The sequence below is a fragment of the Pistacia vera genome, unplaced genomic scaffold (assembly GCF_008641045.1).
Source record: "Pistacia vera cultivar Batoury unplaced genomic scaffold, PisVer_v2 Contig133, whole genome shotgun sequence".
NCBI classification, from domain to species: Eukaryota; Viridiplantae; Streptophyta; class Magnoliopsida; order Sapindales; family Anacardiaceae; genus Pistacia; species Pistacia vera.
Genome location: NW_022195391.1, coordinates 345424 through 373079, shown reverse-complemented (window position 1 = coordinate 373079; position 27656 = coordinate 345424). Strand labels below are relative to the sequence as shown.

The 27656-nt window shown below is 37.1% G+C and overlaps 2 protein-coding genes and 5 long non-coding RNA genes across 7 annotated transcripts; all 7 read left to right on the top strand.

Annotated features, from left to right (window-relative positions):
* Positions 1-1503: 1503 nt before the first annotated feature.
* On the top strand, positions 1504-2479 carry LOC116122263. The gene is made up of 3 exons (XR_004126872.1): positions 1504-1934; positions 2032-2072; positions 2408-2479. It is a non-coding gene; the product is annotated as an uncharacterized LOC116122263 (long non-coding RNA).
* Positions 2480-3256: 777 nt separating this feature from the next.
* LOC116122253 lies at positions 3257-4853 on the top strand. Its single transcript, XR_004126866.1, has 3 exons — positions 3257-3624; positions 3698-3776; positions 3945-4853. It is a non-coding gene; the product is annotated as an uncharacterized LOC116122253 (long non-coding RNA).
* Positions 4854-7932: 3079 nt separating this feature from the next.
* On the top strand, positions 7933-10443 carry LOC116122284 (putative disease resistance RPP13-like protein 1). Its single transcript, XM_031408154.1, has one exon. It carries the CDS (start codon positions 7933-7935, stop codon positions 10441-10443), a length of 2511 nt encoding a protein of 836 aa, XP_031264014.1.
* Positions 10444-11959: 1516 nt separating this feature from the next.
* On the top strand, positions 11960-13205 carry LOC116122257. Its single transcript, XR_004126868.1, has 5 exons — positions 11960-12211; positions 12311-12368; positions 12532-12700; positions 12802-12888; positions 13148-13205. It is a non-coding gene; the product is annotated as an uncharacterized LOC116122257 (long non-coding RNA).
* A 4750-nt stretch (positions 13206-17955) lies between these two features.
* LOC116122283 (putative disease resistance RPP13-like protein 1) lies at positions 17956-21376 on the top strand. The gene is made up of 2 exons (XM_031408153.1): positions 17956-21203; positions 21331-21376. Exons 1-2 carry the CDS (start codon positions 17956-17958, stop codon positions 21374-21376), a joined length of 3294 nt encoding a protein of 1097 aa, XP_031264013.1.
* Positions 21377-21383: 7 nt separating this feature from the next.
* On the top strand, positions 21384-22860 carry LOC116122259. Its single transcript, XR_004126869.1, has 3 exons — positions 21384-22345; positions 22443-22497; positions 22632-22860. It is a non-coding gene; the product is annotated as an uncharacterized LOC116122259 (long non-coding RNA).
* Positions 22861-22910: 50 nt separating this feature from the next.
* LOC116122260 lies at positions 22911-23504 on the top strand. The gene is made up of 3 exons (XR_004126870.1): positions 22911-23011; positions 23125-23198; positions 23324-23504. It is a non-coding gene; the product is annotated as an uncharacterized LOC116122260 (long non-coding RNA).
* Positions 23505-27656: the final 4152 nt, after the last annotated feature.

The window sequence follows — 27656 nt, the reverse complement described above, 5'->3', positions numbered from 1 at the left end:
CGGCTTCGGTAATGGCAGTGGAGATGTTGGTAACTTGATGCCTTTAGAGCTCCCTTTGTGCCCAGGGTTGGAGCCCCTCTATAAAGTTGAATAGCAAATCTTCCGAGTTCATATTATCAACTTGAAGCATAAGTTTAGAGAACTCATCCACATACTTGGAAATAGGCCCCGTGTGCTTAAGCTCCCGCATCATCTTCCGTGCTTCATATGCTACGTTGCCCGAATAGAATTGTTTCTTGATCTCACACTTGAGTAACTCTTAAGTGTTAATGGTGCATGTACCTTGCACAATCTCGGCATGCTTCCATTGCCACCATGCGATAGGATGATCCTCAAGGTACCCGGTTGCGATGTTCACCCTCTCCTGCTCACTTTGGACATTAGTAGCTTCGAAGTACCTCTCCATGGACCATAGAAAGTTCTCCAGCTCTTGGGCATCCCGCTTTCCCCCATACTTCTGCGGTCTTGGAACTTCGACCCTTGCAGGAGGTGAGCATTGGTGACGACCGCGTTCACCACTGCCTTCTTGCAAAATGCCCAATCGCCCTTGCTTTCCTCTAGACCCGATCGGAGCTCTTCCACTTGAGCTTGTAATACCCTGAGAGAGTCCAACATCACCGCTTGGAACTCCGTGAAAGCTTGGTGCTTCTCGGCAACATCTTGGCGAAACTCCCCCATGGTTTCGACCATCCCTTCCATATCGTCCATCTTTTGATCGAGGACGTTGAGGTGTTCCTTCACTTTGGCAACGTTCACCTCGTTGTGCATCACCCGCGCTTCCATGGAGGCCATCATGTCCATGGACTCGTCCTTCCCTCCTCGAGAGTTCTTCTTGGAAGGGTTGGGGTTAGGATTGGCCTCCCTCCCCCTTTGCTCTTCATGGCAAACTTCGGACGACATCTTGAACCAAGAATCTTCCCGCTCTGATACCAAATGTAACGACCCGATCGCTTCCCTTCGGAGTCGTGCGGCCTTAGGTGCTAATCTCCCGACGATTGCCCTAAGTCAGCCTTGCTTACTCACGCTTCTAGCCTTGTAAGTAAGAAAACACTCACACAAACTCACTCACAAAGGATGCTAGAAAGAGAACTCTTTACTAATGAGAGAACTTTACAATTCTTGGATGGTTTGGCCAAATGAAGACCTCCCCCCTTTATAGTAGTTGGAGCTTACAATGGACGGTCTAGATCTCCCGAGATCAACGGTGGAGATTAGCTAACTCTAAACTACCACCTACCAACTATCATCTACCAACTACCGTATTAATTACAATATTCTAGCATATACAAAAGTATTCCGGAAGCTTTTAGAATATCAGGGTGATGTACACCAAGTGTTTGATGACGTCACACTAGTCACATGCACACCCTCAAATCTCGTCAATCCCTGACCTTACGGAATAATCCAAAAATGGCATTCTTTCCCGAGCAAGATATTCCCACCAATCTAACATCACTTTATGTTGATGGTGCCGAAATCTACAACTCACTTGCTGAGTGGGGCTTCCACAATCTCATCTCTCTTAGAGAACTCCATATCGAGGGATCCCCAAACGCATTGTCCTTTCCAGAAGAGGAGAAGGGAATGAAGTTGCCAGCCTCTCTAATTCATCTAAAATTAGAAAAATTTCCAAAACTGAAATACCTATCTTCCAAGAGTTTCCAGAATCTCACCTGTCTTGAAAACCTGGATATCTTTTATTGCCCAAATCTTGCATCCTTGCCACACCTTCCATCCTCGCTTCTGCAACTACATATTTTTCATTGTCCATTACTGAAGAAACGGTGCGAAAGTGGTGAAGGACAAGACTGGTCCAAGATAGCCCACATCCCTGACAGCAGGTTCATCTAGATCCAGAGGAGGAACAATGATGTCCATTTGGTATCAGAAACAATGGAAAATTCCGAATCACTTCATACTTAGGGGCTATTCAGGTCTGTCAATTTCTAGAACCCACACCATTAACTTTTATCAAGACAAATTAGATTTTTATTAAACAGACTGTTGATGAATAATTATGTGCTCCTGCAGGAACCTACTGGAAAGTATCAACTTGAATGCTTATGCCAGCGGTAAGCTTTACCATATGGTTTGTCGAATTATAACAAGAATCATCTAAATAGTAGAATTTGTTGTTTATATTGCAATTTAAAGTGATTTGAGCATTCCCTAAACTTGGAATCTTAAAGGTTGATTGGATGGTTTTTACTATTGTTCAACTCTGTTAAAACAAAGGCTGATACAGAGCTCACCGCATTGCACAAATAATGCAAGTTTACTTTTTCATTCATCTTTCTAGTAACACAATGTAAGAGGTTTCAATTCTGTTTTATTCCCTGTTAGTGATATTTCATGCATCATTTTGAAAATAGTCCTCTCCATTTGACATTTGTTTTTCTTTTTTCAGAGTAAGCAAGTGGACTATTTTATACTCGGTTCCTGAAGTTATCCTTTTCTTTGCCTCATGCATTCTTCTAACTATTGTTGGTAAAAAGTAAGAAAAAGAAATGTGGATTGAGTCAAATTCTGATGTTTTGCAATTTTTGATACATATGATTTTCATAGTTATTGAACTTTCTATATACTTTGGTCGGGGTCTCTTTACAGATGAGTCAAATTCTGATGTTTTGCAATGGTACGCTATGCTTGGTGGAGCTCCAGTTGATTTTAGCCAATTACAGGTATAGGCAGCATGGATTATGCTTCAAAGGATAAACTTCAGGAGTTATTTATGGACTTTAACTCTGAAAGTTATTTCTCGTAAGTGAAGTCAACAGAACTAAGTTGTTAGCAGTTCAAGATCTTATATGCAGTCTACAACAAAAGGGTTTTGGTGATTTTAAGTTGTTGGCCTACTACAGTTGTTTTTCAAAAGTTTCTGCAACTGTCTTGTGGAGTTTCTGCAATTCTTTGAGAGGGGCTGGTGCCCAAATATGGGAATTTTTGTTGCTGAAGAATCTGCTAAAGCCTTTCCAAGGTTGTGAATTTCTAGTCCTATAAACATGCTTCTTTAGTGTCCATTTTGCTGATATTTCTTGCTTTTATAAGACTAAGCTAAGGTAAAGTTATATTGATTGTCCTTTCCCAACCTCAGTCTGTCATCGTCTCTTTTGCAATTACTTATGATTGATTGTCCTTGGCAGGAAAAAATACAGTACAAAAGGGATGACAGACAAGACTGTCCAAGATAGCCCACACCCCCTTGTGTTAAGATAGACGGCGAGTTCATCTATGATCCGGATGAAGAAGAATTAACTTGATTTGATCTGCCTACTACAGTTAGTTGAAAGTTTTGCTACCGCATTTTGCAATTTTGTGTAGAGGTGTTGGTGTTGACTGTTGAATTACCAGAATTTTTGTTGCTGAAGAATCTCTTGAAGCCTTTCCAAGGTTATGATTTGCTATGCCTATGGCCATGACTTATTTTTCTTTGCAGAAATGAGCTTTTGATATTTGTTCTTGTTATAAGACTAAATTACTTTGGCGTTACGATATTTTTAATCTCACATTCCTGCCAAACCTTGGTAACCACCCTCACATGTGCAATTTGCAGGGAAAGAACAGGGCAAAGGTGACCAAGACGAGTGCGGTTCAAGATAGCATAAATATCTTATGTTAAAATAGGTCAGAATTTCATCTATAATGCGTAATGAATGAACTGCATATCACCTTCTCAATTCACCTTCTGCTCTCTCAGGTTTGTCAAGTTCTGTTACGTAGACCGTATGAGTTGATGTTATGGATCAAAGGACTTAAAGTGAGCTATGATTGCAGAGGTCTAAAATATTTCTTTCTCTAATTTATGATACTCCCTAAATCATTTATGTTTCATAGATTTTCATTTCAATGCCAAAATTAATAATTATTGAACTCTTTAGACATTGAGCTATTATATATAAAGGTTTTCTAAAAATCCAGTTGGTTTGTGTTTGGTGGATGTATAGGTAGCTCTTACTGATGAAACATGAGGGGCTGATTCAGATCGTGGGAGATAGACAATGAAACACTCTTTTCGGTGGAGATGAATCTACGCAATAGGTTCGGAATCAGACTTGAGAAAGTTACTTGCGAAACATGAGGGGCTGATTCAGATTGTGGGAGATAGACAATGAAACACTCTTTTCGGTGGAGATGAATCTACGCAATAGGTTCGGAATCAGACTTGAGAAAGTTACTTGCGAAACATGAGGGGCTGATTCAGATTATGGGAGATAGACAATGAAACACTCTTTTCAGTGGAGATGAATCTACGCAATAGGTTCGGAATCAGACTTGAGAAAGTTACTTGCAATGAAACAGGTCATCAACACAAATGGAGAATGGTAGATGAAAATTCTACTGCAAGTGTCACAGTGACTCTTTTGTTTGAAACACTTTCTACTGCCAATTTTTCTAGCCACAAGGACACCATCAAATCTCTTTAATGCCTAGCCTTATATGAATGTCCAAATATGGCTTTCTCTCCTGAACAAATTCCCACCAATCTTGTTGGATATGGTTAATACTTTGCATGGGCTTGAAGTTCCTTACGTAGACGTATTCGGGGGTCCCACTTGCTGGTGAGTGGGCGGGTTACCCCCTTCACGGTAGTCCAATTAGTAATTGGACTTGTTATTGTTTTACTAATATTTGGGTCTAGGTGTGGTTAAATTCGGGTAGGCCCAAATGAGATAGGGTTTCCTATTATATGATGTAGTAATAAGAAACCAGGGGTTTAAGACAAAATAGAGAGAGTGAGCTACGGTTATTAAGATTGTAATTTCAGAGTTTTAAAACATAATACAAAATCTCTATTTGAATGCTAAACGTAAATCCTTAATTGAAATGAACCAGGGTAAATCAAGTTTCCATTTACTTTTTCTGTTTTATTTTATTGTGTGCGTTTGTTTTGCTGTGGTTTCAACAAATCTAACATCACTTGAGGTTGAAGATCCCAACATCTACAACTCACTGGCAGGGTGAGGCTTCCGCAAACTCACCTCTCTTAGAACACTCAGGATTTGTAAATACCCAAATGCAGTCTCTTCACTAGGGGAGGAGATGGGGTTGCCAACTTCTCTAACTTCTCTGATAATTGAAAGCTTCACAAAATTGAAATACATCTCTAACTTCTCCCAAGGTTTTCCAAAATCTCACCTCTCTTCAAGGGTTGTCAATCTGTGGTTGCCCAAATCTTACATCCTTACCAGACCTTCCATCCTCGCTTCTGCGACTATATATTGGAGGTTCTTCTGTGCTGAAACAATGATGCAAAAGGAATGAAGGACAGGAGTGGTCAAAGATAGCCCACATCCCTTGTGTTAAGATGGATTGAAAGTTCATTTTTAGAAACTGTGGAAATGGCTGGATCGGTCAATCACCTCACTTCATTCTTATGGGCTATTCAGGTTAGTCAGTCTCTGGAACCCACACCATTAGCTTTTATCAAGACCATTTAGATTTTAAAAAACAGAGATTTATTTAATACTTTGTTGCTCGTACAGGAACCAACTCATAAGTATGAAATCTGGGATGCAATATGAATTCTCACTGCTGATTTATCAAAGTCTAAAAAGTTTTAAAATAATGTAAGAGTAAATATTTGTTGTTATATTGAAGTTTTAGAGTGTTATGACCATGCCTAAACTTGTTGTAGTAGGCTATCTATCAGACAGTTCTACAATTTTTCAGCTCTGTGAAAACAGGGGTTAATAGCAGAGCTCACCACATGGACATAAAACTTAATTTAAATTTATATATGGCTAATTTTCATTCATCTTGCCAGTAATATAATGTAAGAAGCTGCAATTCTATTCTATTCCCTGTTAGTGATATTTCAGGCCCATTTGTTGATCATCAAAATTATGCTTCGGCTTGGAATCTGAATGTTCTCACATCAATTTGAATATAGTATCTCATTTTGCATTTATGTTTCTTTTGTTTGTTTAAGGTTATTTTTTTATATTTCATTTCGGTGGAAGCCAGTGGACTAGTTGAAACTCTATTCCTGAAGTTAACCATTTCTTTGTGCCATTGATTCTTCTAATTATTATTCAATGAGTCAAATTCTAATGTTTTGCATCCATAGATACTGAACTTTTTTTTATACTATGAACACCAAATTTGGGTTCTTTTTATAGATGGAACTACATGTTGATGAAACTTAAAAAGAAAGCCATGATTGCAGAGGTAATGTCCTGTTTCTTCTAATGTCTTTTCATTCAATCAGTGGCTTTTGGCATTGAACTGATACCGAGGTTTTGTAAAAAGCTCAGTTTAGATGTCGAAGGAAATGGTACACAATTTTGGCATTGAACTTACCCTTTATCTCTTGAGTTTTGTTAAACTAATTAATCAAACCATTAATTTTAATCAAACACTGATCTATTATTGATTGGATTATGTTAGACCTCCCATACACAAGGTCTATAAATCCAAGGGCAGGGGAAGGAATAGGAGTTAGGGTGCGTTGAGAGTGAGTTTGTTAAGGGGTGGTGAGGTGTGCAACGAGGGTGAGTTGTTAAAGCATGGTGAGGTTGTTATGAGAATGGACACGTGGCTGTCAAGTAGTTACAGAATAGAATAATTAGCTTATAAGAGGGAGAGAGTGAGGGAGGTAGGATATCAAGGATTTCTTCATAGGACTGAATGGGAGGTCCCAGCTCCTCGAATTGCTGGGAATCTGTCTGTTATCTCAATTGTTCCTGTTTTATGATCATTCAGTACCAATTAATGCAATCTACTATTTTCTCTATTTTGTGCGTGTTCTTTGCTGTGTGTTGTGTGTTGCTATGATTCACTGATTTGCAGGAGAGTTCCATCAGATTATCTTTCAATTTTCTTTTTGTGAAATTTCGTGGAGGGTGACCGGCTGATTATATAGGCTAGTAGAAGTCAAATGACTTGGGCTGATGCTTGAAAATTTACTAAAACAAACACACTATGGACCACTAGGAAGAAAAAAACAAGTCATTAAAAACCAATGCTTTGATTTGATTTGAGGTTGAATTGAATTATTGCAATGGTGGAGCCAAGACTTTAAAACCAAAGTTGCAGATAGTTACTTGGACTCTCTGCTTTATGAGTACGCTGTCCATTTTCCATTTCCTTTATATTTCATAATGAACACTTGACTCTTGGATGTCCGTTTTCCTTTTCATTATTATTCATAGAAAATAAAAAACCTCTCAAACTTTTCAGTTTCTGAGTCTCTTTCTTCTTCTTCTCTATATCTATTCTCCTAATTTCTCCTTTTAATTTCTTATCACAAATTCACCTAACTCTTAAGACAACTCAAACACCAATTCCCATCTTCATTTCTTAACTCTCCTTTACACTACTATCCATTCTTCCAAATCAACCACACCCCCAGAAAAAAAAAAAAAAAAAATCAGTTTGGCAATAGTGAAGCTTAGTAGAAGTGCTTGCTTGTAGAATCGACTGTTAAGAAATCCAGAAGACCGTCATATCACAAATTTCAGGTAAGGAAAAACAACCTTCATATCACCACCACAGCTGAATTAATTGTCATGTCTAAGCGCTCTTGATTCATGCTTAAAGTGTTATAGTTTATTGCAGTTGAGTTTGCAATAGTTCAATAATCCATAGCGGAAAACTGGTTTCTCTTACTTCCACTCTGACTGTTCTTAATAATTATCAATGGTGTGAAATAGAACTCCAAGAATCCATGGTTTATTTTTTTTTCCTGAATGTCTCTAAATATATATTTAGACAACTGGTAAGGTCGTGTTAGTACCAGACTTGGTTCAAAGGTTCAATTGCACTGTCCTAAAGAAGTTCAATTACTTTTATTACTACAAGAAAATTACATACAAATTAGTAAATAATTATCATCCTTCTCTTTCTTGTTCATTGCTCTTCATCTGATTATCATCCTTCTCTGTATGAGAATTTTAATCCATTCTTATCATTGCTTCCTACGTAGTCAAAACCATGCTACTGGGAGAAGTCTTTCTTGCTTCTTTTCTTCAGGTGTTGTTCGATAGATTGGCACCACGTAAGCTGTCGCTCCTTCCATGTGAAGATGGGATACTTTCAGAGTTGAAGCAGTGGAAGAGAAAGTTCTTAATGATCCAGGCAGTTCTCAACTATGCCGAGGAGAAGCAACTGATGAACGAGGCTGTGAAAATGCGGTTGGAAGATCTTCAAGACTTGGCCTATGATGTGGAGGACATCCTGGATGCGTATGCCACTCAGGTTCTAGAGCGGGAATTGATGACAGAACAATCGACAAACAGAATTGTTGATTATTTCTCTTCTTGGACTCCAAGTGCTCTGATTTCCCAGGTTGATATGAAGTCCAAGATAGAAGAGATAGCTTGCCGTTTAGAAGATCTCTGTGAAAATAAGAATTATCTTGGGCTGAAAGAGATTGCTGGAGGCTCATCTACTGTTGCATGGCAAAGACCACCTAGTACATGTGTGCCAACTGAACCAACAGTTATCGGAAGAGATACTGATAAAGCCAAGACACTTGAAATGGTGTTAAGCAATAAACAGAGTGGTGGCAGCTTTCATGTAATACCCATTGTTGGCCTAGGAGGAGTTGGCAAAACAACACTTGCTCGGGAGGTGTACAACGACAAGGCAGTGGCGGATTTCAATCCAAAAGCATGGGCATGTGTTTCGGATGATTTTGATGTTATGGGAATTTCCAAGGCAATTCTTGAGTCAATCACTTCATCATCTTGTAGTCTACAGAACTTAAATGAAGTGCAGGTTCAGTTGAAAAACAAAGTAACTGGAAAAAAATTCCTCCTTGTATTAGATGATGTTTGGAGCAGAGATTATGGCTTGTGGGAAACACTTAAGTCTCCCTTCATGGCTGGGGCACCTGGAAGTAGGATAATTGTGACGACACGCAGCGTTGATGTAGCTTTAACAATGGGACAGAGTGAATATTATAAGTTGAAACTTCTTTCAAATGATGATTGTTGGGGCATATTCGAGAAGCATGTATCTGGGAGCACAGCTGTTGTTTCAGGCCAGAATATGAATTCAATTCGTGATAAAGTTGTTGAGAAGTGTAGAGGGTTACCCTTAGCAGCCAGGACTCTTGGGGGTCTTTTACGATCTAAGCAAAGATATCATGAGTGGGAAGATATATTGAACAGTAAATTATGGGATTTACCTAAAGAAAATGGCATTCTCTCTATTTTGAGACTAAGCTATCATCATCTTCCTTCACATTTAAAAAGGTGTTTTGCTTATTGTGCTATTTTCCCTAAGGATTATGAATTTATGGATGAGGAACTTATTCTATCATGGATGGCAGAAGATCTTATTCAACAATCTAAAAACAAGCATCTGGAAGACTCAGGTCGTCAATATTTTCGTGATTTACTGTCGAGGTCAATATTTCAATGGTCAAGTATTAATGGTTCAAAATCTATAATGCATAATCTTGCCAATGATTTGGCTCAATGGATATCGGGAGAAACAAGTTTTAGATTGGAGGGTGAATTCAGTATCATGTCAATGAAAAGACTTGATAGAATTCGACATTCTTCTTACACATTTAGAGATTATGAAGTAAAAAAGAACTTTGAAGTTCTCTATAAAGTTGAGTCCCTAAGGACATTGCTGAGAATATTCTTGCCATTGAGGTACGAAGATAAAACTTACGTTACTATGACCATTTTTTCAGATTTATTGCCAAAACTCAAAAAATTGAGAGCACTATCTTTAACAAAGTATCATGTGATGGAACTACCCAACTCCATTGGAGATCTAAGACATCTAAGGTATATTAACCTTTCAAAAACTCTGATAAAATGTTTACCTGAGTCAACATGTTTACTATTCAATTTACAAAGCTTGATGTTAAGAAATTGTCCTTGTCTGGAGAAGTTGCCTTCACACATGGGAAATTTGATCAATCTATGCCATCTTGATATTAGAGGGTCCATATTAATAAGAGAGATGCCATTGGGAGTGAAAAAATTGAAATGTTTGAAGACACTGTCAAATTTTATTGTTGGTAAAGGTATTGGATCTAGCTTGAAGGATTTGAAAAGCTTAAAGTTTCTTTGTGGAGAGGTCTGCATTTCAAGTTTAGAGAATGCAGTGGATTGTCAAGACACAACAGAGATGATATTGTGCGAGAAGGACTTAAAAGTGTTGGTACTGGAATGGTGTTCTTCCAACCCCTCGCAAGATGAAGCTGTGAAAGTGGTTCTTGACATTTTACAACCTCATAAAAATCTTAAAGAGCTCACAATAAAAAATTATGGCGGCCAAAAACTTTCATCTTGGATAGGAGATCCATCGTTCTCCAACATGGTGGTTTTGAAATTGGATGGATGTGAAAACTGCACAACCTTGCCTTCCCTAGCATTGCTGGGCTCACTTCAGAATCTCACAATTAGATTGATGGGAAAAATAAAAAAGATTTGTGGTGAGATCTATGGAGAGGGTTGCTCAAAGTCTTTTCAATCGTTGTGAACTCTTTCTTTTGAGAATTTGCAAGAGTGGGAGCATTGGGACCGTGTAGAAAATGACCATGTCCAAAGATTCCCTTGTCTCCAAAAACTTTCAATTTCTCAATGTCCTAAACTCTCTGGAAGATTACCTGATCATCTCCTTTTATTGGATAATCTTGTGATTAATGGGTGTGAGCACTTAGAGTTTTCATTTTCAAGCCTTCCAATGCTCAGATCATTAGAAATAAATAGATGCAAAGGCATGGTTTGTTGTAGTCCAGTTGATTCAAAGGCACTAAACTCCATGAGTACAGGTGGAGAATCAAACTTTCCAGTGTTTAAGAGTTGGTCAAGGACAGGATTTCAGAAACTAGAACATCTGTCAATTGTTGGCTGTCAAGAGCTCATACATTTATGGCCAAATAAGATTTGTCCAGAGAATGCACCACATGGGTTGAGTTGCTTTACCTCCCTTCAAGAGCTGCATTTAAAAGAGCTCTGGAATCTTGTTTCGTTTCCAGATGGGTTACTTTCAATCTTGAGCAGAGTTACCATCAGCCAATGTGATGGCCTACATCCTTGCATGAGGGGTTGAAGCATAACAATGCGCGTCTGAAGTATTTATGAGTTTGTGGTTGTCCTTCTCTAACATTCATTGTGAGGGACCGTTTGCCTTCATCTCTAAAAGAGCTTACTATTATTAGATGTGAAAATTTGGTGTGCGTTTTGGATGATAGAGAAGATATTTGTACTTCTTCTCCAACTTCTTCTTATTCATTGGTACACAGGGATGACGTGGACAACACCAGCACATCTCTTCTCTACAAATTAAGCATACAGGAATGCCATTCTCTGACGCATTTATCATCAACAGACCAGTTACCTTCAACACTAGCGGAGCTTTTTATTTCACACTGTTCAAATCTCGGAACCTTGGGACAATTATCTAATGGACTTGTGTCCCTTTTTATTAACAAGTGCCCAAAGCTAGAGTCACTAGCAGCCGGGAGTTTTGACTGTAACATGCCTATTGAGATTCTTTCTATCGAGGGATGTGAAAACCTTAAATCCATTTGGGAGGGCTTACACACTCTTTGCAAACTACGTCTCATGATATCCATGAGTGGCCAAGTCTTGTTTCATTTCCAAAAGATGGGCTTCCTGACACTGATTTAGAAGTATGTATCTCTGGGTGTGAGAAATTACAAGCCCTACCTAGCCGCATGCACAACCTCAAATCTCTTCAAGAGCTATCCTTATGCCTATGTCCTAATATCGAATCCTTTACAGCAGAGGATTTCCCCTTCAACCTAAAATCACTTGCACTTCCTCTCAGTATCTGCAAGCCACTGACTGAGTGTGGTTGCCACAAACTTACTTCTCTTAGAAGTCTCACAATTTGGGGATTACCTGATGCATTATTTTTTCCAGAGGAGAAGATCATAGAAATAAAGTTTCCCATCTCTCTAATTTATCTGGGCATTGTTGACTGCCCGAAATTGAAATACCTATCTTCCAAAAATTTCCAAGTTCTTCCATCTCTTGAAGTTTTGACTTTCAGTCATTGCCCAAATCTCAGATCCTTGCTAGATCTTCCATCCTCACTTTTGTCGCTATATATTTATAAATGTCCTTTGATTAAAAAAGAGTGCAAAAGGAATGAAGGACAAGAATGGTCCAAGATAGTTTACATCCCTTGCGTTAAGGTAGATGATAAATTCATCCACACTCTGGAAGAGGAAATGAGCTGAATCCGATAGTAATTTATTCCATCATTGTAATCAATTTAGGTAAGTCAATTTTTAGCTCATAGAACACTTGTTATTATTAAGAGAATTTAGAGTTTTACAAAACCGAGTGCACATTAATAATTTTGTCAGTTCATGCAGGGAGAAATTGAATAGTCTGACTCCTGGATGCAAAAATGCCAACATTGCAATGGCAGTGGTAAGCTTTACCATCTGGTTTCTTAAGAAAATTTTAAGTCACACTTTTGACTAATTAAATCTAATGACAGAATTGGTTAAGTATTTTCATTTCGTTCATTTCTAATAGTACTCTAAGCTCTTTAAGCACTGAGTTGGTACCAAGGTTTGTGTTTGGTTGACAGGTATTTTTTCTTCCACCTAGTAATTCATAGAGCTTAATTTGGATATGGAAGACAATGATACACCATGTAGATTACAGAGCTTTGGAGGTGTTGGTGTTCAAATTTTGCAGTCTAGATTGCTGTAGTGCTATGGGAATATCAGTGAAGATTCTGTTGAAGCCTCTCAAAGGTTCCGATTTGCTAGGCCTAGATCCACATTTTCTAATTCAATATCAAAAAAATCAGCAGCTAATTCATAACTCTTACGTAGTAAATTATTGTCCTTTGCAGGAAAAAAGAAAAAAGAAACAGCAATCCACAAGAGGAAGAATGGAGATTCAATTCATTATTTAGGGGATGCCCTTGTACTCTTTTCAGGTCTGACAAATTCTTTTTCCTAAATGGTACAATTATTTACTATCAGAATGATCTAGATATTTTATGTAACTGGGTATTATTTACGAAACAATTGTAGGAAGAAACCAACTTTAAAAACATTATGTCAACATTGCAATTGCAATGGAATGCTTTATCATATCACATGTGTTAGGTAATTAAAAAGAATTTTGGTTTCTCCGTTTGATTTAATACAAAACCAATAGCTATCATACTAAAATTTTTTTATACCATTTTTCAGCTCAATGAAGAAAGAGGCTAACAACCGAGCTCACCACGTTGTGGATACAACAATACAAGTTAAGATGAACTCTTCAATGTCTTCGTTCATCTTACTAGTAACTTGATTTTAAGAGGTTTTAAGGCTATTCAATTCTTGATGTATTTATTTGAAGTGTTCTTATTTGTTCATTTAATTTAGTTTCAGAGGGACTAGAGTACAGCTTTCTGTCAGAATTTGAAGCTTAAGGGCTTGCTGCAATTAACTGCTTTTTCACCTCCTTTGATTCTTCGAAAGTTTGAACTGCTTTGCTTGTAAGGTAATCAACAGGAATTTGTGGAGTAACTCAAAATTCTTGATGTTTTGCAACTTTTTTATATTCATAATAACCATAGATACCGAACTTTCTTTATACTGTATAAAGTCACACAGTTGGAATGTCTATACTAGTTAACTGGTTATTGACATCTATGTTAGTTTTGGGGCATGCTGGTGGCAATTTTAGGGGCTTCTCATCGTCTCAATATATGGTCATCGGAGAAATTGAATAGGAAAATTGTTTAATGGCCTGGCATGCCATATTGTGTATACCTTAAACCTTCTAAACCTGAATCCGAATGCTCTAACATGAATTGGTAACTCTAATTTGGGAGGGTTTTGGTTCCTGAGTTTAGAGAATATTTTGCAAGAAATTATGGACATTAGTAGAGAGAACCTAATTATTAGCTGTTGCATGTTGCATTCTGAATATCTTGCCGATGTACATCCTTCATCTATATCACTTAGACAATCAGAAGTATGCTATGTTTCCTTGAAAATAAATCGTGTTATTATGTGACTTTCTTTATGCAGGTTCTGTGTAGCAGTTCTCCTTGCTCTGTAATACCTCCATATGCTTGGGATTGTTTACTGGAACCTTAAGCCAGAAAATGTTCCTGTAAGAGAAGATGGACATATAATGGTCTTTGACTTTGATCTTTCCCTTCGATGTGCTGTCAGCCCAACAGTAGTGAAGGCGTCGATACTCTGGTCTGAAACCCTGAAAAAGAATCCAGTTTATTGCATTCGACATGCCTGCATCAAGCCCTCGTGTGTCCAACCATCATGTCTTGGCCCTACAATTTGTTTTTCTCCTCAATTCTTTTGACAATCCAAGAAAGTTCAGAAACCAATACCCCACTGCCAGAACTTATTGCTGAGCCAACCAACACAGCGCTCCATGTCGTTTGTGGGAACTCACAAGTACCTGGCACCTGAAACCATCAAAGGTGAAGGGCATGCAGTGCTGTTGATTGGTTGACTTTTGGGATCTTTCTGTATGAACTATTATTTGGTAAAACTCCCTTCAAGGGCTCCGAAAACAGGGTACCCTGTTTGATGTTGTTAGCCAATCACTGAGATTCCCCAAGGCACCAGTTGTAAGTTTTTCAGCTAAGGATTTGCTAAGGGGCTTGCTGGTGAAAAAGCCACAGCATAGGTTGGCATATAAGAGAGGAGCAACCAAAATCAAACAACATCACTTCTTTCAAGGGATAAATCGGGCATTGATTTGTTGCACAAAGCCCCCTGAGACCATAAGACCGGTTGGAATTGAGAAGATTCAAACCCCGGCCTTACAAACGTCTGCTAAAGCTGCCGCTGCCGCTGCTACTGCTATCTCCTATCACAATAAGTATTTGGAATTTGATTCTTTCAATTTACTCTTTGTTTTTTCACTCGAGGGAAAATATAGAGTTCCAAAATGTTGATGGTGTTAAAATATAATTCTTATGCTGTAATGATTAAATATATGATGTTGTAACATTTTTAAATTTGAATGTTGTAACAAACTGCTTCAGGAAGATGTTGCTGAATGGAAACTCTTGATTTCTTGAGTTCAAATATTGTCAATCTAAAATTAATTGATCACTCATTTGAGAAAGTGACCAAGAACTAATCAACCTTTTAGTTTATTTATGATTTCTTCTGTGAGAAGTGTTGTCAACCAACAGAGAAGACCAAGATTTATTAGTCCTGGTGGCCAGATCGACCACTTGCTTCATTTGGAAAACTGTGTAGAGAAGTCAGAGTACACAGTATTCCACCTAAATGTTTTAGCAACCGGCTAAAATTTATTTTTCATGCACCAGATGTCAAGGTCTTACAAAAAAAATCCAGTTGATTTTGTTGTGGTAATCGATCATAAGCTCTGCAGATAATGTCAGGGAAGGCAGTGGAGTTGGTGTTCGATTGTTTGAATTATAGCCACCGGAAACTAATGGGATTTTTGCTGAAGATTCGATTATAGCCTTCTAGAGGCATGATTTTCTAGACCTTAAGGCCATGTTTTGTAGTTTTCTGCAGTTAATGATACACTCTGCTTGATACGACACAGTTGAGATGATTTTAGACCAATACTAGTAGACACTTCAAAGACCATGCATGAGAGATGTGTTTTGATGATTATGAGATGTTGGCCTACGACCCGCAGTTGCTTTTTTAAATGTTTTAGCAACCGGCTTCCTTAGCTACTCGTTCCTGGAGTTCTTCCTGAGGTGCGAGTACATCAATGTTTGCAGAAAAGTTGTGGGAATGCTAACTCTCTTGTATTGTAACTTAAATTTGTCAATTTCTTCGTTAAGAAAAATACCTTCCCTTTATTTTGTAACCTTTTGTATATATCATCATTTGTCTTTGTATTTGTAAGTGGAGTTAAAAATAGAAATGAGTAGAGAAAAAGATGGGGCCGTGCTCGTGTCATACAACTCCCAAAACTTGTTTGAGGGAAAATATTATGCACTTGTGTTTTCTCTATTCAAATAGTGGATTATAATCATTGTTTGTGGATGTATACTAGCCTGAACCACGTAACTCTAATTTATACTTTTAGGTTTTGATTTTACCTGATTTCATTTTATTTTGAAGGAATTGGTTAACATGTATAAGGAAAGATGGACAAAAAATACGTACATACATATATGTATTGCTTCTTGGAAGTCATCGTAAAAAAATATTTATAAGTTGATCAATTTGTTCTTTGCTTACCTGTTATCTCTTGAGTTTTGTTAAACTAATTGTAAGTATTTTTCTCAACTTATGAAATTTGTGTGTGCACGTTCATTTCTGATCTTTTTCTTTAAGCACAATCGTGTCTTTTCTTTACACATGTCATGACATTTGGATTAGATGGGTGCACATTACCTTAGACTATTTTCATTGCATAATATGTGGCCACATTAGAATCAGATGTGTCAACAGTCGCCAATCAAACCTTTAGCACAAATGTCAAGTTTTCATTAGTTGTTAAGATATTTTTCCTGGCCTAAGATATGCATGAGTGGTCTATATACGGGTGTCAAATATCTCAGATGTGGAAATAGAAATTTGTTTTGCTTTTCAGACGTGGTTCTAACAAGTTGAAAACTTTCTCAAAATAGCCAAACATGTGCAAGGCTTTGTTGGTTGACTGTCTAGTAGTTCGTTGAGCAAGGTTTCTATATAATATCTCGTCCCCTTGCATTTACGTTTGAACCAGAATATTCATTGTGTTGTTCTCTAAAATTCGTTAGAGAGTTTTATCGTCTGGTCAGGTTCCTTTTATGATATATTGCTTATTATTTTGTTGAACTCATCTTGTTGTTGAGAGCTTGTCTGAGCCTAAATATTCCTCACATTGTTCTCTGAAAATCCTTTGAGGTTTATTTCATAGTTGGTCAGGTTCCTCATGCTTTGGTAAGCTTTAAAATACCTACTTAACCTTTGTTGTTTAAGTGTTGTTGGAACATGGTTCTATTGATGAAAGCTTGGTGGGATTTTGAGCGGTTGGAGCTGAAGTGTGTCTTTGGCATTGAAGCTTGAGTGGAGCTCCAGCTATTCAAGAGGTGTCTTGGATTCAAGCAAGCTACTTACCCTTTATCTCTCGAGTTTTGTTAAACTAATTAATCAAACACTCATCAAATTATTGATTGGATGAACTTTTACTTTCAAAAAACCACCACTATGAAGTTGAATTATGGCAATGATGGAGCCAAGACTTTTAAAACCAAAGTTGCTGACAGTTCTTGGATTCTCTGCTTTATGAGTACGCTGTCCATATAACATATTCCATATTCCATTTTACTTTTTCTTTATCTTTCATAATGAACACTTGACTCGTGGATTTCCATTTTCCATTTTATTATTCATACTGTACGGTTGAGATAAAAAAGGAAGAAACCTCTAAAACTTTTCATTTTCTGAGTCTCTTTCTTCTTCTCCTAAGTTCTCCTTTTAATTTCTTAACACAAATTCACCTAGCTGTTAAGACAACTAAAACACCAATTTCCATCTCTTCATCTTGCAGACAATGCTTGCTCGCAGAATCGTCTGTTAAGAAATCTAGAAGATCCTCATATCACAAATTTCAGGTAAGGAAAAACAACCTTCATATCACCATCTCTTTATCATGCTTAAACTGTTATAGTTTATTGCAATCGAGTTTGTAATAGTTCAAGAATCCATAGCGAAAAACCAGTTTCTCTTATTTTCCTCTCATTGTTCTTAATAATTATCAAGGGTGTGAAATAGATCTCCATGAATCCATGGTTTTTTTTTTTTTTTCCATGAATGTCTCTGAAATATATATTTAGAAAACAGGTAAGGTCGTGTCAATACCAGATTTGGTTCAAAGGTTCAATTACACTGTCCTAAAAAAGTTCGATTACTGTTATTACTACAAGAAAATTACATACAAATTATTAACTAATTATCATCCTTCTCTTTCTTGATTGTTGCTCTTCATCTGATTATCATCCTTCTCTGTATGAGAATTTTAATTCATTCTTACCATTTCTTCCTACGTAGTCAAAACCATGCCAGTGGGAGAAGTCTTTCTTGGTGCTTTTCTTCAAGTGTTGTTCGACAGATTGGCGCCACATAAGCTGTCGCTCTTTCCATGTGAAGATGGGATATGTTCAGAGTTGAAGCAGTGGAAGCGAAAGTTTTTAATGATCCAGGCAGTGCTCAATGATGCGGAGGGGAAGCAATTGATGAACGAGGCGGTAAAAATGTGGTTGGAAGATCTCCAAGACTTGGCTTATGATGTGGAGGACATCCTGGATGAGTATGCCACTCAGGTTCTAGAGCGGGAATTGATGGCAGAACAATCGGCAAACATATTTGCTGATTACTTCTCTTCTTGGACTCCAAGTTCTCTGATTTCCCAGGCCGAAATGAAGTCCAAGACAGAAGAGATAACTTGTCGTTTAGAAGATCTCTGTGAAGAAAAGAATTATCTTGGTCTGAAAGAGATTGCTGGAGGCTCGTTTACTGTTGCATGGCAAAGACCACCTAGTACATGTGTGCCAACTGAACCAGCAGTTATCGGAAGAGATGCTGATAAAGCCAAGATACTTGAAATGGTGTTAAGCAATAAACGGAGTGGTGGCAGGTTTCAAGTAATACCCATCGTTGGCCTGGGAGGAGTAGGCAAAACAACACTCGCTCGGGAGGTGTACAATGACAAGGCAGTGGCAGATTTCAATCCAAGAGCATGGGCATGTGTTTCGGATGATTTTGATGTTCTGCGTATCTCCAAGGCAATTCTTGAGTCAATCACTTCATCAACTTGCACTCTAACGAACTTAAATGAAGTACAGGTTCAGCTGAAAAATAATATAGCTGAGAAAAAATTCTTGTTAGTCTTGGATGATGTTTGGAGTAGGGATTATGACTTGTGGGAAGCCCTAAAATCTCCGTTCTTGGCTGGAGCACCAGGAAGTAAAATAATTGTAACTACACGTAGCAAGGATGTTGCATCGATAATGGAACTAGAAGTATGTTATAACTTGGAGCTTCTGCCAAAAGATGCCTGTTGGGCCATATTTGAGAACCATGTATCTAGGAGTAGAGTTATTACTGCAGGAAAGAGTATGGAATTACTTCAGGAGAAAGTTGTTAAAAAGTGTAAAGGCTTGCCGTTGGCAGCAAGAACGCTAGCTGGCCTTTTACGCTCTAAGCAAAAATATGATGAATGGGTGGATATATTGGACAGTGAAATTTGGGATTTGCCACAGGAAAGTAATATTCTCCCTGCATTAAAATTAAGTTATTATCATCTTCCATCACATCTTAAGAGATGTTTTGCTTATTCTGCAATTTTTCCGAAGGATTATGAATTCAAGAAGGAAGAACTTGTACTTTTATGGATGGCAGAAGGATTTATTCAACAGTCAAACCATAAAAAGCAACTAGAAGACATAGGCGGCGAGTACTTTTGTGAGTTATTGTCAAGGTCAATTTTTCAACAATTGAGTAATGATAGTTTGAAATTTGTGATGCACGACCTTGTCCATGATTTGGCCCAATGGATTTCTCGAGAAATAAGCTTTAGATTTGAGGATGAATCGAGTGTCATGCAAATAAAAAGAAGTGAAAGGATTCGACACTGTTCTTACACATTTAGAAACTATGAAGTTGAGAAGAATTTCGAAGTCTTTCGTGGAGCTGAGCAACTGAGGACATTCCTGAAAATATTTTGGCCGCCAAAGTTAAAATATCATAGGACTTATGTAAGTCAGTCAGTCTTTCCAAATTTATTGCCAAAGCTCAGAAAATTGAGATCACTATCTTTAATAAATTATGATGTGATTGAACTACCTGACTCAATTGGAGATCTAAAACATTTGAGGTATCTCAATCTTTCTAAAACTCAAATCAGAATTCTACCTGAGTCAACAAGTTCACTATTCAATTTGCAAAGTTTGTTACTAAGTTATTGTTCTAGTCTTGAAAAGTTGCCTTTACAAATGGGAGATCTGATCAACCTTCGTCATCTTGATATTAGAGGTGCAATACTTATAGGAGAGATGCCATTAGGATTGAAAAAATTGAAATGTCTTCAAACTTTATCTAATTTTGTTGTGGGGAAAGGTGTCGGATCTAGTAATTTGAAAGATTTGAAAGAATTAAAGTTTATTCGTGGAGAACTTTATATTTCAAGGTTAGAGAATGCAACTGATTGTCATGAAACAAGAGATTCTATATTGTGTGATAAGAAGGACTTAGAAGTGTTAGTGCTAGAATGGAGTTCTTCTATGCCCTCTCGAGATGAAGAAGAGAAAATTGTTCTCGACATTTTACAACCCCATAAAAATCTGAAAGAGCTCACAATCAATAATTTTGGTGGCAAAAAATATTCATCTTGGATAGGAGATCCATCATTCTCTAATATGGTGGTTTTGACATTGGATGGATGTGAAAGTTGCATAACCTTGCCTTCGATTGGGCTACTGGGCTCACTTAAATACCTCACCATTAAAGGGATGAAAATGCTTAAAAAAGTAGGCTGTGAGATCTATGGGGAGAGTTGCTCAGAGTGTTTTCAATCATTAGAGACACTTTGTTTTGAGAATTTGCCGGAATGGGAGCATTGGGATCCTTTTGAGGAAAAGTTGCATGCTGAAAGTTTCTATTGTCTCCGAAAGCTTTCCATTAAACGATGTCCCAAACTCTATGGAAGATTACCTAACCATCTTCCTTCATTAAAGGAACTTGTGATTAGTGAATGTGAGGAATTTGTTGTTTCCTTCACAAGCCTGCCAAAGCTCTGCTGTTTAAAAATAGAAGGATGCAAACGCGTGGTATGCAATAGTGCAATTGACTTCCAAACACTGAACCCTCTTCCTTTATTGGAGACTGCTATGATTGAGGAATGTGAGGAATTAATGGTTTCTTTCTCGACCCTTCCTGTTCTCCGCTCACTGGAAATAAATAGATGCAAAGGATCAGATGTTGCTGTGTTTAGAAGTTGGTCAAAGGAGGAGTTTCAGAAATTAGAAACTCTGAAAATTGACGGTTGTGAAGAGCTCAGACAACTGTGGCCAAATGTGATATGTCCTGAGAAGCCACCACAAGGGTTGGGGTTGGATTGCTTTATCTTGCTTAAAGAGCTATATTTGAGTGAGCTTCCAAGTCTAGTTTCGTTTCCAGATGCTTCTCTTTCCAGTCTGACCAAAGTTCACATTCGGAATTGTGAAGCCATAAAATCTTTACATGAAGGGTTGAAGCACAACAACGCACGTATTCAGCACTTGGAAGTTTCTAGTTGTCCTTCTCTAAGGTTCATTGTGAGGGGCCGACTACCTTCATCACTAAAAATCCTTTGGGTAGCGGAATGTGAAAGATTGAGGTGTATTTGGGAGGATACTTGTACTTCTTCTCCTTCTTGTTCTTATTCATTGATGCAGAAGGAGGATGGGGACAACACCGCTACATCTCTTCTTTACGAGTTGAATATTGGACAATGCCCTTCTCTCACGCACTTATCATCAACACACCACTTACCTTCAACATTCACAAGGCTTTTGATTGAGTATTGTTCAAATCTGAGGACGTTAATAGCAGGAGGACTGTTACCCAAGGCACTTAAATTCCTTCGGTTTCAAGGTTGCCCAAAGCTAGAGCTAAAAGTGGAGAGTTTTGATAATAATACGTCTCTTGAACATATTTTTATCAGCGGATGTGATCATCTTAAATCAGTTCCCGAAGGCCTACACACTCTACACAATCTTAGTTCTATAACAATAGAAAATTGCCCAAATCTTGTTTCTTTCCCAAAAGATGGGCTTCCTAACACTGATTTAAGAGTCACTATCAGTGGATGTAAGAAGCTACAAGCCCTACCTAGTCACATGCACACCCTCAAATCTCTTCAATCCCTAGCCTTACGGAATAATCCAAAAATGGCCTTCTTTCCTGAACAAGATATTCCCACCAATCTAACATCACTTGACGTTGATGATCCCAACATCTACAGCACACTTGCTGAGTGGGGCTTCCACAAACTCATCTCTCTTAGAACACTCTGTATTGACGGATTCCCAAATGCAGTGTCCTTTCCAGAGGAGGAGAAGGAAATGAAGTTGCCAGCCTCTCTAGTTCATGTAAAATTACAAAAACTCACAAAATTGAAATACCTATCTCCCAGGGGTTTCCAGAATCTCACCTCTCTTGAAAACTTGGAGATCATTAATTGCCCAAATCTCACATCCTTGCCACACCTTCCATCTTCGCTTCTTCAACTATATATTAGTGGTTGTCCATTGCTGAAACAAAGGTGCAAAAGGGATGAAGGACAAGAGTGGTCTAAGATAGCCCACATCCCTCACGTTGAGATAGACAGCTGGTTAAGAAAATTGGTGTCTATTTGATATCAGAAACAATGGAAAAGACTGAATCACTTCATACTTAGGGGCTATTCAGGTCTGTCAATTTCTAGAATCCACACCATTAACTTTTATCAAGACAAATTAGTTTTTTATTAAACAGACAGTTGATTATTAATTATGTGCTCCTGCAGGAACCAACTTGAATGTATCTACTCGAATGCATATGCCAACATGGAAATGGCAGCGGTAAGCTTTACCATATGGTTTGTCGAAATATAAAAAAAGTCATGTAATTAGTAGAATTTGTTGTTTATATTGCAATTTAAAGTGATTTGAGCATGCCCACCATCTAATCCTTCCCTAAACTTGGAATCTCTAAGGTTGATTGGATGGTTTTTACTATTGTTCAGCTCTGTGAAAACAGAGGCTGATACAGAGCTCACCGCATTGCAAAATAATGTAAGTTTACTATTCATTCATCTTGCTAGTAACACAATGTAAGAGGTATCAATTCTGTTTTATTCCCTGTTATTGATATTTCAGGCCTACATGTTGATCACTAAAATATGTCGTAGCTTGGAATTTAATTGTTCTTGCATCATTTTGAAAATAGTCCTCTCCATTTGACATTTGTTTTTCTTATGTTTTCTAAGGGTCCTTTTCTTTTTCCCAGAGGAAGAAAGTGGACAATTTGACACTTGGTTCCTGAAGTTAACCGTTTCTTTGCCTCATGCATTCTTCTAACTATTGTGGTTAAAAAGTAAGAAAAAGAAATGTGGATTGAGTCAAATTCTGATGTTTTGCAATTTTTGATACATATGATTTTCATAGTTATTGAACTCTCTATATACTTTGGTCGGGGTTTCTTTACAGATGAGTCAAATTCTGATGTTTTGCAATGGTACGCTATGCTTGGTGGAGCTCCAGCTGATTTTAGCCAATTACAGGTATAGGCAGCATGGATTATGCTTCAAAGTTATTTACGGATAAACTTCAGGAGTTATTTACGGACTTTAACTCTTGAAAGTTATTTCTCGTAAGTGAAGTCAACAGAACTATTGTTGCATTTCAGTTCAAGATCCTATTTGCAGTAAAAAAACAAAGGGTTGTTGTGATTCTAAGTTGCTGGCCTACTACAGTTGTTTTTCAAAAGTTTCTGCGACTGTCTTGCTGAGTTTCTGCGATTTTTTAAGATGGGTTAGTGCCCAAATATGGAATTTTGTTGCTGAAGAATCTGTTAAAGCCTTTCCAAGGTTGTGAATTTCTAGTTCTATAAACATGTTTTTGTAGTGTCCATGTTTCTGATATTTCTTGTTTTTATAAGACTAAGATGACTGTCCTGTCCGAACCTCGGTCTATCATCCTCTCTTGTGCAATTACTTATGATTGACTATCCTTGGCAGGAAAAAAAAGAAGTGCAAAAGGGATGACAGACAAGACTGTCCAAGATAGCCCACGTCCCCTTGTGTTAAGGTAGACCGATAGTTCATCTATGATCCGGATGAAGAACAATCAACTTGATTTGATCTATGCCTACTGCTTTTTGCAATTTTGTGCAGAGGTTTTTGTGTTTAATTGCTGGAATTTTTGTTGCTGAAGAATCTCTTGAAGCCTTTCCAAGGTTATGATTTGCTGTGCCTATGGCCATGGCTTATTTTCTTTGCAGCAAATGAGCTTTCTATATTTGTTCTTGTTATAAGACTAAATTACTTTGGCGTTACGATATTTATAATTTCACATTCTTTCCAAACCCTGGTTACCACCCTTATATGTGCGATCATAAATGAATGATTGTTCTTGGCAAAACAGGGCAAAAGCGACCACGAACGAGTGTGGTTCAAGATAGCATAGATATCTTGTGTTAAAATAGGTCAGAATTTAGTGACAACGAACGAAGTGTGGTTCAAGATAGCATAGATATCTTGTGTTAAAATAGGTCAGAATTTCATCTATAATACATAATGAATGAACTACATATCACCTTCTCAGTTCACCTTTTGCTATTTTAGGTATGTCAAGTTCTACCATGTAGACCGTATGAGTTGATGTTATGGATAAAGGACTTGAAGTAAGCTGTGATTACAGAGGTCTAAAATATTTCTTTCTTTAATTTATGATACTCCCAAAATCATTTATGTTTCACAGATTTTCATTTTAATGCCAAAATTAATAATTGTTGAACTCTTTAGACATTGAGCTGTATTATATATAGAGGTTTTCTAAAAAATCCAGTTGGTTTGTGTTTGGTGTATGTGTAGAGCTAAACATGAGGGGCTGATTCAGATCATGGAAGATATACGATATAACACTCTTTTCGGTGGAGATGAATTTACGCAATAGGTTCGGAGTCAGACTTGAGAAAGTTATTTACTATGAAGCAAGTCATCAGCACAAATGAAGTATGGTGGACGGAAATTCTACTGCAAGTGTCACAGTGACTCTTTTGTTTGAAACACTTTTCTACTGCCAATTGTTCTAGAGATTGTGTTCAAATGTTGGAATTCTGATTTTTCTTTTTCCAGATAATGAACTGCTTATATTTCTTCTTGTTAAGAGTTAAGCTACAACACTTTTTTATGTTGTAACTACTGCAGAATTTTCACAACTTCAAATCTTCTGGTTCTGGTAGTTTGGGAGTTCTAGTTGTAAAAATGCTATAATTTCTAAATCAATTCTCATTTTTTTTTTTTAACAAATAAAAGAGGTTAGTTGAGTCATTTATGATATTGCCATATTGGTAGAATATCACATTGAATCATTTCATTTAATATATGGTAAAAAAATCTATACAAAAATGGTTAACTATAAGCAAATAAGCATTAACTTATTAATAAGATTCCTAAATAATAAATGCTATAATAAATATGAACATATATCTTTTTCCAAAACATTTATGATTACTATGCCAACTAGTATTTAAGTAAAAAATAATACTTTGACTTCCATTAAAAATTAGAAACAAAAAAACAATGATCTTCAAAGTCGCAACACTTTTGCTAATATTACTTTGTGTTTCTTCAAGAAACAATGGTGTGGTGGCAAGTCTTCCTAGAGAAGAAGAAGAACTGCAAATTCTTAAAAAATCTGATAATGTCAAAACTATTCAGGTACATTTATTTGCTAGATTATTAGATTAAATGCAATTTTTTTTTTTTTTTGAATAATGGAAAAAAATACTTTGGAAATGTAACATAATTAATGTTAATATTGTGTNTATATATATATATATATATATATATATATATATACTTTTTGGCTTGACTTGAAATTAAATTGGAAACTTACAGATCAGATGATGTTGGAATTGGGTGGTGTGGAGCTACATGTTAGCAAGCTTTCCGTTATTGTTTTGAAAGAATTATAGTTGGGTTATAATTGTAGGAACGGATGAATATAGTATTTGAGCTTTAAAGCCCATATGTAACTATTGTGGTTGGTTTGATGAAATTGAAGTATTGAAGGCCTTACAGATTACATTGTTTGGACTTGGGCTCGATTTTGAATTGGTGGGTTGGCCTATTAACAATAAGGCTAGTTTAAATTGGTTAACTAAATTCTAGATTTGAGGATGAATTGAGTGCCATGCAAATACAAAGACGTGAAAGGATTCGACACTCTTTTTATACATTTAGAGAGCATGAAGTTGAGAAGAATTTCAAAGTCTTCCATGGAGTTGAGCAGTTAAGGAAGTTCTTGACAGTAGTTTGGCCACCAAAGTTAATATATGGTTGGAGTTACATAAGTCAGTCAATCATTCCTAATATATTGTCAAAGCTCAGAAAATTGAGATCATTGTCTTTAACAAATTATCATGCGATTGAACTATCCGATTCAATTGGAGATTTGAAATGTTTGAGGTATCTTAATCTTTCTAAAACTCAAATCATAAATCTACCTGAGTCAACAAGTTTACTATTCAATTTACAAAGTTTGTTATTAAGAAATTGTTTAGCTCCCAAAAATTTGCCTCTACAAGTGGGAAATTTGATAAATCTATGCCATGTTGATATTAGAGGGGCAACACTTATAAGAGAAATGCATTTAGGATTGAAAAAACTGAATTGTATTCAAACCTTATCTAATTTTGTTGTGGTTAAAGGTGTTGGATCTAGTTTGAAAGATTTGAAAGAATTGAAGTTTATTCTTAGAGAACTTTATATTTCAAGGTTAAAGAATGCAACTGATTGTCATTAAACAAGAGATTATATATTGTGCCATAAGAATAACATATAAGTGTTAGGGTTATAATAGAGTTTTTCTATGCCTTCTCAAGATGAAGTAGAGAAAATTGTTCTCAACATTTTACGAACCCATAAAAATCAGAAACAATGTCCCAAACTCTATGTGAGCAAATGTGAAAATCTTAAATCACTTCCCGAGGGCCTACACAGTCTACACAATCTTAGTTCTATAAGAATAGAAAATTGCCCAAATCTTGTTTCTTTCCCAAAAGATGGGGTTCCTACCACTGAATTAGCAGTCGTTATTGCTGGTTATTGGAGCTGGAATATAGACCAAGAACACGGGAGAAGATGAGAAGAAATATGAGATAAGAGAGCTGAAGACAAAGTTGAAAGAGGGCACACTTTCGTTACAATAAAAACAGAGTTTATACAACATTTTACATCACTGTTGTACCTAATATTCAAACATATTTTAATCTCAAATACATCTTAACTTTACAACTTTAACAACTAAATTTACGTCTCATTTAAATGAAATAAAGTTGACAGCTTAATGTATGCTGAATCCACCAAAAACAATCACTTCATCATGCCCAAAAATCAGCTTCTGTGAACTGCTTCCAGGCCATTCTTCATCACTTCAAATTCTGCATTTGCCGCCGATTTTCCAGCGTCAGCTAACAACCAAAAACGGTTTGTTTTAAGCAAAATATCATCACTTTGAACAGTTATCAGCAAATGTGAGAAACTACAAGTCCTACCTAGTCACATGCACACCCTCAAATCTCTTCAATCCCTAGCCTTACGGAATAATCCAACAATGGCATTCTTTCCCAAACAAGATATTCCCACCAATCTAACATCACTTGAAGTTGATGATCCCAAAATCTACAACTCAGTTGCTGAGTGGGGGTTCCACAAACTCATCTCCCTTCGAAAAACTTACTATGTGTTGGAGCCCAGGGCAGTGTCTTTTCCAGAGAAGAGAATGAAGTTGCCGCCTCTCTGATTGAACTGGCAATAATACATTCCAAAATTTGAAATACCTATCTCCAGGTTTTCCAAAATCTTACCCCTCTTGAACCTTGGGTATCATTAATTGCCCAAATCTTACATCCTTACCAGACCTTCCATCCTCGCTTGTGCGACTATATATTGGAAGTTCTCCATTGTTGAAACACAATGCAAAAGGAATGAAGGACAGGAATGGTCAAAGATAGC